General features: G+C 43.5%; 2 protein-coding genes across 6 annotated transcripts in view; both read right to left on the bottom strand.

Moving 5' to 3' along the window:
* The window catches only part of plcg2 (phospholipase C, gamma 2), a 17495-nt gene extending 13997 nt beyond the window's left edge, over positions 1–3498 (bottom strand). The window contains exons 1-6 of one of the 3 annotated variants that reach the window (XM_030366183.1): positions 3481–3498; positions 1859–2052; positions 1197–1346; positions 910–1003; positions 635–682; positions 301–385 (exon numbers count right to left, since the gene is read on the bottom strand). In XM_030366183.1, coding sequence (XP_030222043.1) covers positions 301–385; positions 635–682; positions 910–1003; positions 1197–1346; positions 1859–2052; positions 3481–3491 — 582 coding nt within the window. In that variant the 5' untranslated portion in view covers positions 3492–3498. The other 2 variants (XM_030366185.1, XM_030366184.1) reach the window with 2 other exon arrangements.
* A 462-nt stretch (positions 3499–3960) lies between these two features.
* meak7 (MTOR associated protein, eak-7 homolog) lies at positions 3961–9727 on the bottom strand. 3 transcript variants are annotated; one of them, XM_030366192.1, is made up of 8 exons: positions 9298–9727; positions 8875–9144; positions 8495–8639; positions 7993–8204; positions 6982–7243; positions 6534–6652; positions 5741–5920; positions 3961–5388 (listed from the first exon to the last, which is right to left on the bottom strand). In XM_030366192.1, the coding sequence occupies exons 1-8, from the start codon at positions 9436–9438 to the stop codon at positions 5263–5265; spliced, it is 1455 nt and encodes a 484-aa protein (XP_030222052.1). In that variant the 5' UTR covers positions 9439–9727; the 3' UTR covers positions 3961–5262. The 3 variants fall into 3 exon arrangements, with proteins under 3 accessions (XP_030222052.1, XP_030222053.1, XP_030222054.1); XM_030366193.1 differs by having other exon boundaries at positions 7057–7243; positions 9298–9726; XM_030366194.1 differs by having other exon boundaries at positions 7076–7243; positions 9298–9726.
* Between the last annotated feature and the right edge of the window lie 5088 nt (positions 9728–14815).

Below are 14815 nucleotides of genomic sequence, written 5' to 3'. Positions count from 1 at the left end.
TTAGGTAAATTATTTTACAGGCAATTTATTATTGCATCGCATTGTATGCCTGTTTGAATATACCTTTTGTTTAAGCACCATTGTTTTACCCAAACGTCATATGTGGTCAATGTACATGCTATATTGTTTTCTAAAAATACACAGAGCAACACAGTATTTGTCCGCAAATTAACCGGATACTTAACATAGAAAGAATATCACTCAACTTGACTTGTTTATGAATGTTTTGACCTTGAAAGAGAAAACTGCTTGTGCAACTGCAAATGTTGCAAAAAAATAAGGTTTAAAAAGAGAGTTTACCGACAACTTGTCCTTGAGTACGCGCGTGCTGGAAGCCTTATAGTTGATCTGAGGAAGGAGGGCCTTCAGCTCCTTCAAGGTGAGACTGGGGCAGGAAGTGGAAGCAGATAGACAGATCTGTTTACTTGTCTCAGTCTACATATAAAGCTTCATGTTGCAGGAGGGCTCTGATGCAAATATGAAAAGGCAAAGTGCGAACGGAATACAAGAGCACAAACATAGTGGAGTACTGTGGGGAATTGAAATGAAATGTAAAACAAATACATGCTAATTTCAATATCCCTGAATTTATAATGCCACTTCAGAGAGAACAAGAACAAGGATGATAATGTACCTGTTCTTCTTGGTATGGTTAATGGAATACATCTGTTTTCGTAACCAACTGCAAGCAGAATAATCAACAAATTATCCATTATTACAAGAATATCAATTTTTTGGACCAAACGTGTGTGTGTGTTGTTGTGAGTATGTCTGTGTGTTGTTGTGAGTACTTGTGTATGTGTTCTTGTGAGTATGTCAGTGTGTGTGCGTGTATTGATTTGTTATAGTATGTACGTATGCTTGTATAAATGTATGTATGTATGTATTCATGCATGTATGTATGTATACCTCTCAATAATCGCTGGTGTCGGGGCTACAAGTGTCTCCTGTCTCAGTAGCTCCAGCCCAGTCAGCCATTTCTCTGCATCCTCCACAGTGTCCGCTGAACAATGACACAAGAAAATATCGATCTCTAATCTTCAAGGGCACACACACACACACACACACACACACACACACACACACACACACACACACACACACACATACACATACACACACACACACACACACACACACACACACACACACACACACACACACACACACACACACACACACACACACTCACTCACCTCCGAGACTCAAGGTGTTGAGGACAAACATGGAGCCGTAGAAGATTGTGAAGCAGGTGTTTTCATCGTGTTTGTCCTTTCCGTCTTTGAAGCGCTCAAAGTCTTTGGAGTTTCTCCCGGGCCGGAGCTCCCTGATCTCAAACAGGTCCACTAGAGCCAGGGAAGACCACCACACTTGGGATTGGTCGTCTTATAAAACAGCATGATGCTAGCGGTCCAGGTATGTCAGTGGATACGAGAAAACATGATCTATTTTTCTTGCCAGCCAATTTCACACGTCTTGGGGCTTGATTTCGCGTACATGTTACATTTCATGCCCAGACATACTGCAATCTATAACACTTACAACTGGTGGAAAGTTTCAACATTCATCCTCTTCAGCGGATTATGCAATCATCTATTTGGCCCATTGTTTAAGGTCACGCCAAAGGTCAAACAATAGAAAACCCTTTGGTTTTCTCACCCTTTACACAACATGGCAACATCCTACAAGGGCAACACCTGACATAATACAAAATACCCCATATAATCCCTTACCGAGAGAAGCGGTCCTCAAGTCACACAATCACACCAGATTGATTGGTTTGGGCCCCCCAAACCCCCCCCCCCCCCCCCCCCCCCCCCCATCCTTCGAGACAAAACAGATTCTGAAAGATACCCACAGACTCCGTCCGTCTTGTCGGCGGTGCGTGTCCACGCCACCTGCCGTGTTTCCGTGACGACCTGGACTGTGAGGCGCTCCACGCGCTGCCTGAACACGCTCATCACCATGCCCATCTCCAGGTCGCGCTTCATCAGGCTCCTCTTGTACTCCGTCAGCTCCCCCTGCCCAAACGCCGGTCGCGCCATGTCCACCCTGCTGGACCAACCATCTCCTCCGGTTATACCCTCGATATATTTACTAACTGCAGCAGAGGCTCATACATAGATGATTGGAGTTGTATTCTTTCAGTCCCTGGTGGTGTATTTCTGCATAGGTTTTAGGAGGAGATTGTGGCAAATGCGAATGTGGCAAATGCAAATGACCCGGGGCAGGCTGTCATGGAGTAACAGATAGACAGTGGCATTATAATTTAACTGTTCTGTGGACGACAGGGAAAGGTATCGTGGGTCTCCGATCCTAAACGAGGCTAAAGGCATTTGCATCTCGGTTTGTAGCTTGTGCAAATATGCTGTTCCTATATAGCTCAAACTAAACGCAACATGGGCAACATCAAAGTGCAGTTAACCCCAGAGTGAAGTGAACCCTTGTTTCTGGGAACCAACTATGAAAATGTACTCATGTACTTCGGATCATCGCTAGAATGTACAATATAACGTATTTAGTGTAAACAAATAAAAAGTAATCATCGTTTATATCGTGTTTTATTGTTGCCAGGGAATTTACTGGTTGTAAATAATAAGTGACTTATTAAAGATGACTACACCCATTGCATTATTGGTAATCTGAAACTTAAAACGATGAAGGATGCAGGTGATTACCTTAGGGACTAGCGGTTCTAGAGTTAGAAACCGCCTTATATGCTACTATATCAATTCAATCATTCAAGGTACAAGGTGCTAATCGCAGATTCAGAAAAAAAGTTTAAAATAGGAAAACGATATTGAACCTGTTACAGATGTGCCTGATAGTGTACCCCCTGACAATAAACTCAAGCCATCAATTCGAAAGGCACCGAACTTTGGCGAAATGTTGGCTCATTCTGTGTTCTACTCATGCCACCAACAAGTGATATAAAACTGATTAAGAACGGAAAGGTTATCTTTATTATCATTTTGTTTTTAAAGCCATCTGTTAATAATGGTGGTTCGGCCCCATATAGAAGTATGGTTATTGGGTGTCAAGCAACAAAGTTGCGAGACAACCTATTGTTTTAATCGTTTTTTCAGAAGCCTAGTTTAACTGACCAGCATGCGAATAGATAATTGTTGCGTACAGAACAAATAAATAGCAGAGGTTTGATCGTCTAACAAACAAATATTTGACACATACATTTTTTTCTGCTGAAGCGGATCGCCAGCTAGTTAAAAAAGCGGATTTCCTCCTGTCGCTTGAATTGACAAACCACGGGCAGTGTCACACGCAGTCAAATCGCAAAATAAATTAAAACACACTTACCCCGATAAAGACACTTTCTTGGGCTATTCAATAGTTTGCATTAAACCATATTTATATATATAAATGCGTGTGTCGCTGATAATCGAATTTTGCAAAGAAACTAGTTCAGTCACTAAAAGGCCAGTTCCTCTATTAATGTGTACAAGGAAGTAAAAGTGAACTTGCATTTTGGACATAGCATGAAGAGATCCGGAAGCATGGACGGTATCTATGCAAACTAAAGTTCTCTCTCGGACCAAACAGCGCCTGGCATTGGATACTGCAACTTTCTCTAGCCATAGACTCCAATGCGACACGGAGTCTATGCAAAACTTGGTAGCTGTAGCCTATCTCCATCAGTGAACGTAGACCTGCTGCTGATGTTTGAGTTCATAATAAGAGCTGCACCTTAGTCACCAAACATGTTACACAAAATACAATTATAGGAAAATACATTGCATTTGGTGTATTGCATAATTATATACAGTGATGCCTTTTTTGGAGGATGTACAGACTCTGTAAATCTTCTAGACTAGGGAAACATTTCAGCACATGATGCCCTATAAAAAAAAAAAAGATTGCATGTAATTTGCATATTCAGTCCAGAAGTATCTAAACTGGAGAGCATACAAAATTTCCTCTTGTTGAGAAATGACGAATACAAACTTGAATTTTGACCTATTTGGATGCAACTTTATTGGAATAAACATCAAACTTCACTGCATAACACAGGGCCATTTTAAAACCAGTTAAAATTGTGTATTTGTGTTTTGTTATTTTACGTGTTCAGATTTTAATTGAAGCTGGAAAAGCTAGTGGGAGGAAAAAAAATATCCCCTAGAAATAAATTCTCTACCCAAGCTTCCACAGTTGAGACAAAAATACTTCCTTCAACGTTCTGCCTTCGATCAAGTTCAGTGCCACATTTAGGGTTGGTGAAGCAACCCCGCTTGGTGCAAGAACTAATGAAATACACGCTTACATCCCAGCTTTGCTGCAATAGAGCTCGGAGGTTGAACTCGCACAATCCCTCTGTAGAATCTAAACAATGACACTCTGGCTTTGTGAAGAGACATCTATTATGCCACAAATAATCTGCAATGGTGGATATCTATTGCAGCCATGTTTTCATAACTCGGAGGGGCGAACAAAGGGAGGAGCCTTTTATGAATCCAGAAAGAAACATGAGAACGTTATGGTCTAGTGTTGTTCTGATAGTATTGGGTTTAATCTTTGTATCTATGAATGTAAACACTTATTGGTAGTCTCATAAAATACATTTACAAGTCTAAATACGGCTACATTTGGATTCAAAAGTGCAATTTAAATCTTCCATACACCTGGAATAAATTCCCTGCCTGGATCCTTCTTTACACTCTACATTTCTATTGTGCGCGTGCGCGTGCGCGTGCGTGCGTGTGCGTGTGTGTGTCTTAGAGGTGGTATGGTGGACCTTAATGCCGCTGGTGCTTCTGTAGCTCAGCGGCTGTAGCTTCTATAAACCCTTCCAACAACACAACCAAAGTTTAAAACAAAATAAAGAAAAAGTTTCTTTGCAGCAATACCAATTTAAAACGGTTGAATATTTCAACAAGAGCAGATGCTTTTAATTCTGTGTGACGCCAGTGTACACACAGAATTACCACCAGGTGTGAGGCAGATTGTTCCAAGCTATCCCACTCGGGTCATCACCAGTGGATGCATTTGGAAAAGAGGGGCCCTTTAACAACTGAACGCTGCCGGTTTCCTCTTTTCAAATGGCCCCTGGAGGAATGCGAGAGGTTTGTCCTTTGGGATGATCCAGGTCCGGCTGGTTCTCTGATGATCTCAGTCCAGGTCCGGCTGGTTCTCTGATGGTCTCAGTCCAGGTCCGGCTGGTTCTCTGATGGTCTCAGTCCAGGTCCGGCTGGTTCTCTGATGGTCTCAGTCCAGGTCCGGCTGGTTCTCTGGAGGTTCTCCTTGTGGGGGCTAGTCCTCGTCCTCTTCTGGTTCTCTGAGGCCCTGGCTGTGGAGCGTCTTCCCTGCCATCTCCATCATGGCCTGGACCTCCGGGTCCATGTCCAGGACGCTTCTCTTGCCCCGCCCCTCCTCGCCCTGGGAGAATACAACACAGATTGCACATTTAGACAGAGTTTTACCAAATAGAATGAATGTATAGTAATCAAGTAATAACTAATGTAGGTATTTTACTGGGGACAATGATACGGTTTACAGCTGGGAGTACGAAGACGGATCAGCTGACACCAGAAAGGTACATTGTGGCGAGAGCACAGATGGAGTCAAATTATATTTTTATTTATATCTAAATACATCCAGTGTCATGTTTTAATCCTGATCTCCTTTTGGCCCTTTTGACCCCTCCTTGCAGCCATCAAGCATTATCCAACACAGCAAAGACAACGACAAAGTCTCTCGAACATAAGGATTAAACAATTGCACTTCTGACCTCCTCCGGTGCGGGTGGTTTGCCCACAGCCCACACCTCCGCGTAGTCCAGGGTGAATTCCTCGTCCGCCGACAGCTGGGGGCTGCCGTAGGTGGTGCACTTGGGACGCGCACGGCTGTGACCACGGCCAAAGTCGCTGTCCAGCCACAAGCCAAAGTAGCCATGCTGCCCGCCCATTCCCTGGCACAGAGAGGAGGGACACACTTAGCATCAGCCAATCAGAGGCATACAAATCAGAATGTGAAGTAGGACTGGACGGATGGGTCACAAAATCCATAAACCGTTAGAATAATCAACTGGGGTTTATGTTTATGATGATGGTGCTGAAGCTCTTCACTGTAACAAGAGGGCAGATCAATAGCACTATAATTATTTAATGAAGTAATAAACAGAACTATATTCAATGCATAAATCCATGGTCAATACTGTTAAAAGCGTCTCATCATTATACGTTATGAGACTATACATTGTGCTCTTACTACCATTACAAAGCACTGTTTGTCCCACTTAGCAATACATCCAGCATGAGTAGTGGCTGTTACCTGAAAGAAATGCCATGATCCAAGCAATCCATATTGTGTGTGCAGTCTGAATGTTCCAGCCCTCTTTAAGGCCACTTATAATCCAACCATTCTTACGTTTGGCAGAACTTTAAAGAATGGACTGCTGGTTCAATATTTAGAGCCTACACTTATGCATGAGAAGAGCTGCCAGGAAAAACAATAATCAAACCAGAGAGGAGAGTCTCTTCTGCGATGGTTCTCAGTTGGAGAGGAAGACGCTGTGTTCTCACCAGTCCATTGGGCATGGTCTGCTGGTTCTGGTTGAGGTACATGAAGTGCTGATTGTATCCTGTAGCGGTGTACACACGCAGCCTCGGGTACACCGAGAAGAGGAAGCATCTAGAGTCACCTGCAGACAGACAGACAGACAGGATATTTTGTTTTTTTGACACATTCATTTCCTGTGACAGGGTTCACGTGGAATGGAATTGAATGAAAGCATGAACAAATCGCTTGTTTTGTGGTTCTTTCTACGACATTAATTTGTAATAAACAAGATCTGAAACTGGCAACATCAGCTCGCCACTGATATGTAGCGCTGCACACCCGGCAGTCCATATCTACTCGTCACTGCTCTTATCTATTGTCGTGGTGCCTTCATTCTCTTGTTCATTGTGAAAGGAGCAGATAGAGCGCAATTGAATTGTATCCAAATAGTCATTTGGCTCTTAAACAAACCACAAAACCAACTTCTGTGCACTTGGCTATGCACAATTTTTTCCAACGCTATGCGCCATGATCCATGGGGCTGACCCTGGAACTGTGGTTTCACCTCCCAGGCATGGGAGGCGAACGCCCCGAACACGTGGCCCCGGGTGTCCCTGATGAGCAGCAGGGTGGGGCCCCGTTTGGACAGGCCCGCCACCATCCTGGAGAAGCTCTCTCCGTGCAGCTGTGTGGTGAACAGGAGCCTCCAGGGGGCGCTGTAGCTATCTGGCAACTATCACACAAGACCACAATGAAAGAAATATCAGCGTCTACTATTCATTCATTCATTCATTCTTCACACACACACACACACACACACACACCACACATATATTATACATTTTTCAATTATATTCGTTTTTTTCACAGGGAAAATGGATACATAAAATACGCATACACATGTAGCCCATCTGGACCGAATCCAATGAAGATCTACTTTAGCACAAATGGTAAAAAATGTAAAAGCTGGCTAAAGGTGTCAGAACACACGTCACAGCTTGCTGCGTATGGAGCTGCGGACCGGTCAGAGTGCACAGTTTACACCTGTCCACTGCCAAAAGCGCCTACAATGGGCACTATTCTTTCTCCACATTGATTACCCATTATTCTTGCTTTGCCAGAAAGTTTTTAACTGTGCTCATTGTGGTAATGATTGAAATCTCAAAGGGCTTCATGTGAAGCCCTTAGTGTCACAGGTTATCCTAAGAGGCTTATTAAGGACTACGTTGTCCTAATGATGCGGTAGCTGCTTTGCCAAAAGATCACGCATTCTGATCACATCTGTTGAACTTGTTATGATTTAGATATACGTTTTGCATGGTTATAAATTACAGATACATAAACATCCTACTTTCAGAAATATTAGAAATATTATATTTAAAAGGAGCGCTATTATATTTAAAAGGAGTTTTTGTGATTGTAGCTCAGTTAGTCGCAGTGTTTCTGGGAGCTTGATTTCAGGGGGACATTACTGTGCCAGACCTGCGGAGCCAGGAACATGAGGGTGGGCAGGTCCAGCAGACACTTGAGCTTGGACCAGGGGGCCTCCAAGCAGGCGGGCAGCAGGGTGAGTGGTGGCCGGTTGGGGAGCACCACGGCCAGGCCCTCGCTCACCAGCAGCTCCAGGTAGGCCGCTACCTGGGACACGCGGAACACCCAGTCCTCCAGGCTGCACACGTCACAGGTACCCCGCTCTGGGGCCATCGAGAGAGTGACGGTGTGGGCAAGAGAGTCCAAAATGAACACCAAAATGAACCGCCACCAGCCAATGGGAAATACATTGGAAATAAATTTGCACTTTTGGCTAGGTCCACATTTACATTGTCAGTATGCATGGGAGGTTTTTCCACTCTGGAAAGTAAAATACACAATTCTAAAAGTTACTTCTTGACAGTGGGGGGCATGGTCGAGGACCGGTCGTCTGTGAGGAGAATTAGAAAAGAAGGCAGATGAACAGTGAGATTAACATTAGGGCATGTCCTACCTGAGGCCTTCAGCTCTGAGCACATCTGCTCAGCCAGCAGCTTGACCCCCATAGACACATCCCCCATCCTGTCCAGCTTCCAGCCCCGCAGGCGCTCCCGACTGACCAGGATCTTCACCACAGAAGAAAGGACGTCCTGGAGGAACTGCAGAGAAGAGAAAAGGGGGCAAGTGAGGGAGAGTGGGGAGGACGACAAAGACAAACAGATATAGAAAAGAATAAAACAGGATTTGCGTGAAATAATGTAGAGCCTATATAATGGCTATTTACCACATATATTGTTTGACATAAGGGTCAGAAGATTGTGCCAGCTAAAGTAAATACATTATACCTGCATCACTTACCAATCCAAAGATAAAGAAGATATTAAATTTGTTTACCTGCGACACCTGTTCGCGTGTGACCACCTCTGAGTTCCCTGCCCCCTCCTGCGACATGGCCAGTACAAGGGGTGCGCGTTCTTCTGCGGTACCACGCAGAAGGTCAGCTAGGAAGACGACGAGTTGTTCACGGCTCACGCCAGACGTGGCTGCAGTGATGGCCTTCCCCGAGCCTGTCACTGTTGCTGTTCCAGCTCCAGACTCAACACAACATGCAGCCCGATATACCCTCTTTATCATGGAGTCTGAGGCTAGAGTATCCATGGAGGACTGTTGGGAACAAATATGGGGTTTAGAAATGGGGTAGCTAGACTATGCCGTCGTGCCAAGCAGTCCAAAACATATCAAGTGGAAGAACACTCAGGATCGAGGCTAAATTATCTAACGTTTGGATTCAACCACAATGTTTTGTCTTATGCATACCTTGAAGCTCTCCAGTGTTAAAACCTTTCCTGAGCCTCCATCACCTTGAAGCCGTTCAAACACCCCCTCGATCAAGGGCCGTTCTTCAGGACGGAAACGGGCCAGCCGTTTCTGTACGACAACACTTTCCGTGTTGCCCATAGTTAGTTATTTAGTTATACACAGCAGCCGGGCGTTGAACCTAAAACCTGTCTGTGGTCATTTGGAGACTTAACTAGGATAGCCAACTCTCTGTCAACTTTGTATTGTTTCTGTTTAAAAAGATATGTATGATTGCCATCTTAGACACGTTATATCATATCTGATATTTATGATCAGCTTTAAATAAGTTGCAAACATGTGTTTGCAATATAGCTATCTTGCAAACGAACAAATTCACCCTGCTATTGACAGCTAAACGTAAACTTCCTGGAGTGAATAATGAAATAAAAGTAGACCAATCATATGATTCAAATGCTCAGCTGTGACATTTCTTATTGGTTTGCGTCATTCAAGGCGGGATAAAAGGTGACCACAACCAATAGTAAAATTGCTGGCAATTCCATCACAAATGTTGATGCTACATTAATACTTACATTATACATTGTACATTATTCTCCGCTTTAAATCGTCACTTGATACTAAAACCTTCCCTTTGCTCTTGTTTTCCCCAATCAATTCAGTAGTTATATTGTGAGGTCAAATGTAAGAACATTGGAAAAATGTGTTTCTATTCTAACTGGAGAATGCTTAAAATGTGTATGTATGCTATATAATGTATAAAGAACATAGCTATTAGAATACTATTAGAATAAAGTCGGAATTTATTTAATATTGAGTTAATATTGTGCTTCTCGTGGGTCGCGCCCTCTACAAAGAACGGGGCATTCACCAGAAGAGTGCGCTCGAGAGCGAAAAACCAAGAATCGGCTTCTTTTCAGAAACACTAGCGATGAATAACGCCTTTTAAGGGCATGAGATCACTATGCGAGTTAGTTGAGCTGGGTGTGTTGCTATTGTAATGAAGTCGTTTGCGTCGCTGCAACAGCTCACATGCAGTTCAATTCGTGGGTGACGTCAGATCTGCGAGTCAGCTGGTACTTCAGTGCATCCACAAACGTAATTATACTGACGCCCCCCATGTTGCTGCTGGGGGTTAGCAGAAAACACCAGAGATATGTAATAAATAATCTGATAAAATTAGAATAATAGTGTTGGGGTATAATATAATAGCAACCTTCAGTCAATTCACCCGATTACAGGTCACTTATAGGCAACCTTAAACATAATGGTTATACTTTAATCCATCTGTTTAGATAGATTAACAGATAGATACGTGGATAGATAGGTGGATAGATAGATGGACACAAGCACACAGAAATACACACACACACACACACACACACACACACACACACACACACACACACACACACTCACACACACACACCACCATCATGCACACACACACACACACACACACACACACACACACACACACACACACACACACACAGACACACGCACACACACACACACACACACACACACACACACACACTCACACACACACACACAAATACACACACACTCTTCAAGGATGACACCTTATATGGTAAAGACATCACAGTTGATTGGCGCCAGGAAATGCATCGGATTAGTTCACACTGAATGCAAATAAACAAAATCTGTTTTGACTTTTTGAATGACAATCAACTTATTTGATTGAACCATATCCGTCACTCGATGACATAGCAAGGTTAAGCATTGTATTTTGTCCATCCATTGTTCCCTCCTTCACACATCTATGAATCTCTCTCAGTTTATCATTTATAAAATAGGAACATATATACAATTGTCAGAGGCTAGAAGTCCCTTCACCACAATATTGATAACTAGGGTTTGGCAGAAATATGAAGACAGAATAATCTGTCCCACAATGATTAATGCAGAGACGTCAGCGTCAAAGTTTCTCCTTCCTCCTTTGTTTCAGCTGCTGTTACTTTGCACTTTTATGGTCTTATCTGTCTCAAGTAGTTACCCATTAGCTTCCAATGAAACCTTTGGTAACGACTTCAAAATGAGCTGTAGACATAACAAATGAAAATCCTTTAATGCTTCAAGGTTTTACTATGGTTGAAATAAATGGGCATATTTTACATTTTAGATTGAGTCGGATACCTGTTTGTATAATAGTCCAGACCTCAAAGCAATCCAAACCAACTACATTATTTTGCAGTGCTTTGCATGCGCTTCACTAAGTGAAGTGCAGGGTCAATTTGAATTGCCGATGCCTCCTTTGAATAGCTTTTGTTCAGAAGAACAACAATTTCCAGTATAGCTGCCTTTTCCTGTCACAATTAATAAAGTGTAAATATATAAAAATAAGATAAGATACTTCTTTATTTTTCCCAGATAGGAGTTTTTAAAATATGAAATAAGACAAAATGTGACAAAGTATTGATATAGGGAATATATCCAGTCATATCTTACTTTGGCTCATCAACCATTAATCAAATGACTATTGATTCAATCTTCTATAAATTAAGGCTTTAACAATAAGAAATCATATAAAAACTCCATTATGATGGAAGTCGATGTTCAAATGATTGCATGTGTCTACCATTTACTTAAACATATACTTGCCAAGGCCTCCACTAAACCAGTCTTAACATTATGCTACCAGCTAACTGCATAATGCCCATAGACCGTGAAAGTCGGGTGACTTGATTATTACACAATATGCCCTTAGAGTAAATGAAGATTGGACCCATTTGTCGAGGCTGGTGCGGATAGAAGGTGCTAACCTTTAACTCTGTACTTCCTTTTGTGTCCAGAGAGAAAGGCCCTGAATGTTAACATCGCTGTGAACGGAGCAGGATTAATAAATAGATTGCTATTTGACAGGGGAAGGAGCACTGATCCATGCAGAGTTGCAGACCAGAGAGTTATAGTTTAATTAAAACCAAGAGTGGTCACATCAAACAGGAAGGAGAGACATAAAAAATAATAGAAATATAAAGCAGTGAATATAGAGACACATCTGACGTAGGGCATGGGCTGTCTGGTTTGAGAGAGAGAGAGAGAGAGAGAGAGGGAGAGAGAGAGAGAGAGAGAGAGAGCGAGAGAGAGAGAGAGAGAGAGAGAGAGAGAGAGAGAGAGAGAGGAGGGGGTAGAGAGAGAGGGAGAGAGAGAAATAAAAAGAACAGGGATATGGGGCAAGTTTTGCCTTGAGGTTTATGAGATCGAGAAGGGGATAATTCTGAGGCCAGGGTTTCAAAAGAATGAACCCTGACAAGTGTCACTCACTGGGGCTTCGGGGACACGTGGGCCTTTGAGGAGGGCCACAAGCTGGATCCTCCCATTATGTAGAGACTGAGACAATGAGCATGGCCTTCAGGGGCCCAACAGAAGTGAATTCATCACAACACAACATGACAATATTGATATGTTGGACTTGAATCCGCCACAACTAATAGTATGATTATTTTGAAGTGAAAATAGCTCCATAAATGGGTAAGACACAAGGAAGGACAAGGACGCCAAACTAGGCAACGTTGCTAAAGTGTCATAGTGACAGAAATGAGGAAATGTTTGTCGTAGTTGGTCTCTATTCCTCTTTTTTAGTTCCATTTTCGAAGAAGAACTAACACAAATGTTTACCGCTTAACCCACGATTTCAAGGAGTTTCCGGCACATTCATGAGTCATATTATGCAGTGGTCATTGTAGCATTTAGTTACTCAACATTTTTCCAGGATTACTGATTCTCTAAAGGAAAAAGCAGAGTTGGCAGTTTGTTTGTTGAGACTTACGTACCAACCTCAATCCAGCTCCCGTGTGTTCCCACGATAAGAAGAATGAGTTGATCAAAGCTACCGGGCAGTATATCTCTGCATTTAGAGATAGAAAACAGGCCAACCAAAGATAAGAAAGCATTAATAATCTTTTTGGTTGCTGGGACTTATATAGATAATAAATTAGATTATATGTATATATTATCTAAAGGTTGAATTAAATCCCCAAACATTGACCTCAACCTTTGGTAGGGCAGAGTAAAAAAAGGCTATATTTACTGACGTAAGAACTTAAAAGCTGTGGTTTGCCGCAATATATTTAAATTTTTGAAGAACCTTTTGGCAATGCGGTGGTGTTTTGTCTTTGGTGAGGGGATGGAGGGTGGCGGACCTCCGTCGTGGTTGGTTGCTCTGACAATAGCACCTCTGTGGTGCCAACGCGGCCGGATTGGTGCACAGGAGCAGAGAGAAGTGGTCCATTCAGCACCCACCCTCCCTGCAGTTCTCAAAGCACTTGCGCGCTGCAATGCATTCCCTGCAACACCCCCGCAACCTCATCACCAGCCCCCCATAATCACCCTATCCCCCCCCCCCAACCCCTCTTCGACACACACACACACACACACACAGACACACACACACACACACACACACAAACACACACACACACACACACATGCACACACACACATACACACACACACACACACACATGCACACACACACACACACACACACACACACACACACACACACACACTCAAACACGCGTACACACACCATGGCACATACACTCTTCCTCCTCCACCCTCCGCAATTGGCCTTTATTCTCAATCGCCCCTATTTCAATTTCCCCTGCCCCCGCCCCCATGATCCTGTATCCATCCTGTATCCGGCCTGCTTGTATCCCCTAACCCCCCCCCCTCTATCAAGTTGTCTGTATCCCAGGGCCCCCTCCTCCCCAGGGCCCCACCTAGCCCTCCACAAGATGTCGTGGGGCCTGTAGTGATGAGCTCATCGGGCCGGAGCGGAGGGGTGTCGTTTCACCGCGCTGAGGAACAGAGGAATTGGAGTGCATTGGGCGGTTTGGATTAGGGGTTAGGTCTAAATATTTAATTTAGTCCCAGTCTGGGAGTAAATTAAATATTTAATTCACTAATCAGCTGAGACGGGATGGCTGCATTTGGATAAGAACTGAGTAGAATATGTTCCTTTTGTTTTGCGGCAAATGGATTATTCCTTTTTGAAAAAGGATTAGACAATAGTCTTCATGGGTATGGCCGATGGCCGCGTGCAGTTATTTATTGTAATCTTCCTCTATTCTTCTCTTCTCTGGCACACATTCCTTGGTTGTCTCTGACATGCACGCACACACGTAGAAACACATACACTGTGCAGGGGCACATGACTTTGTGTGGGCTCTGAGCTATGATGGGACGAGGTCTGAGGAATGCAGGAAGCAAACCGAGTGTAACACTGCCCCCCGCCGTAGCTCATTGGCTGGGGGAGTAAAACAACAACTTTCTCGGATCCCCTTTTGCATGGCTCTCACGCTTAATGCTAACTCCATCCTCATTTACCTACCGTGATGCATTCACAGTGTGTCGAGCCATCAGCCGGTTGCTATGAAACACACGTGTCAACTTGTGTTCCCGCACACATTATGGGATGTGTAACGCTGCGCCTGTGTGTGTGTGTGTGTGTGTGTGTGTGTGTGTGTGTGTGTGTGTGTGTGTGTGTGTG

The sequence above is a fragment of the Gadus morhua genome, chromosome 9 (assembly GCF_902167405.1).
Source record: "Gadus morhua chromosome 9, gadMor3.0, whole genome shotgun sequence".
Classification (NCBI taxonomy): Eukaryota; Metazoa; Chordata; class Actinopteri; order Gadiformes; family Gadidae; genus Gadus; species Gadus morhua.
Note: the sequence above shows the minus strand (reverse complement) of the source record. Positions and strands in the feature narration are given on the sequence as shown.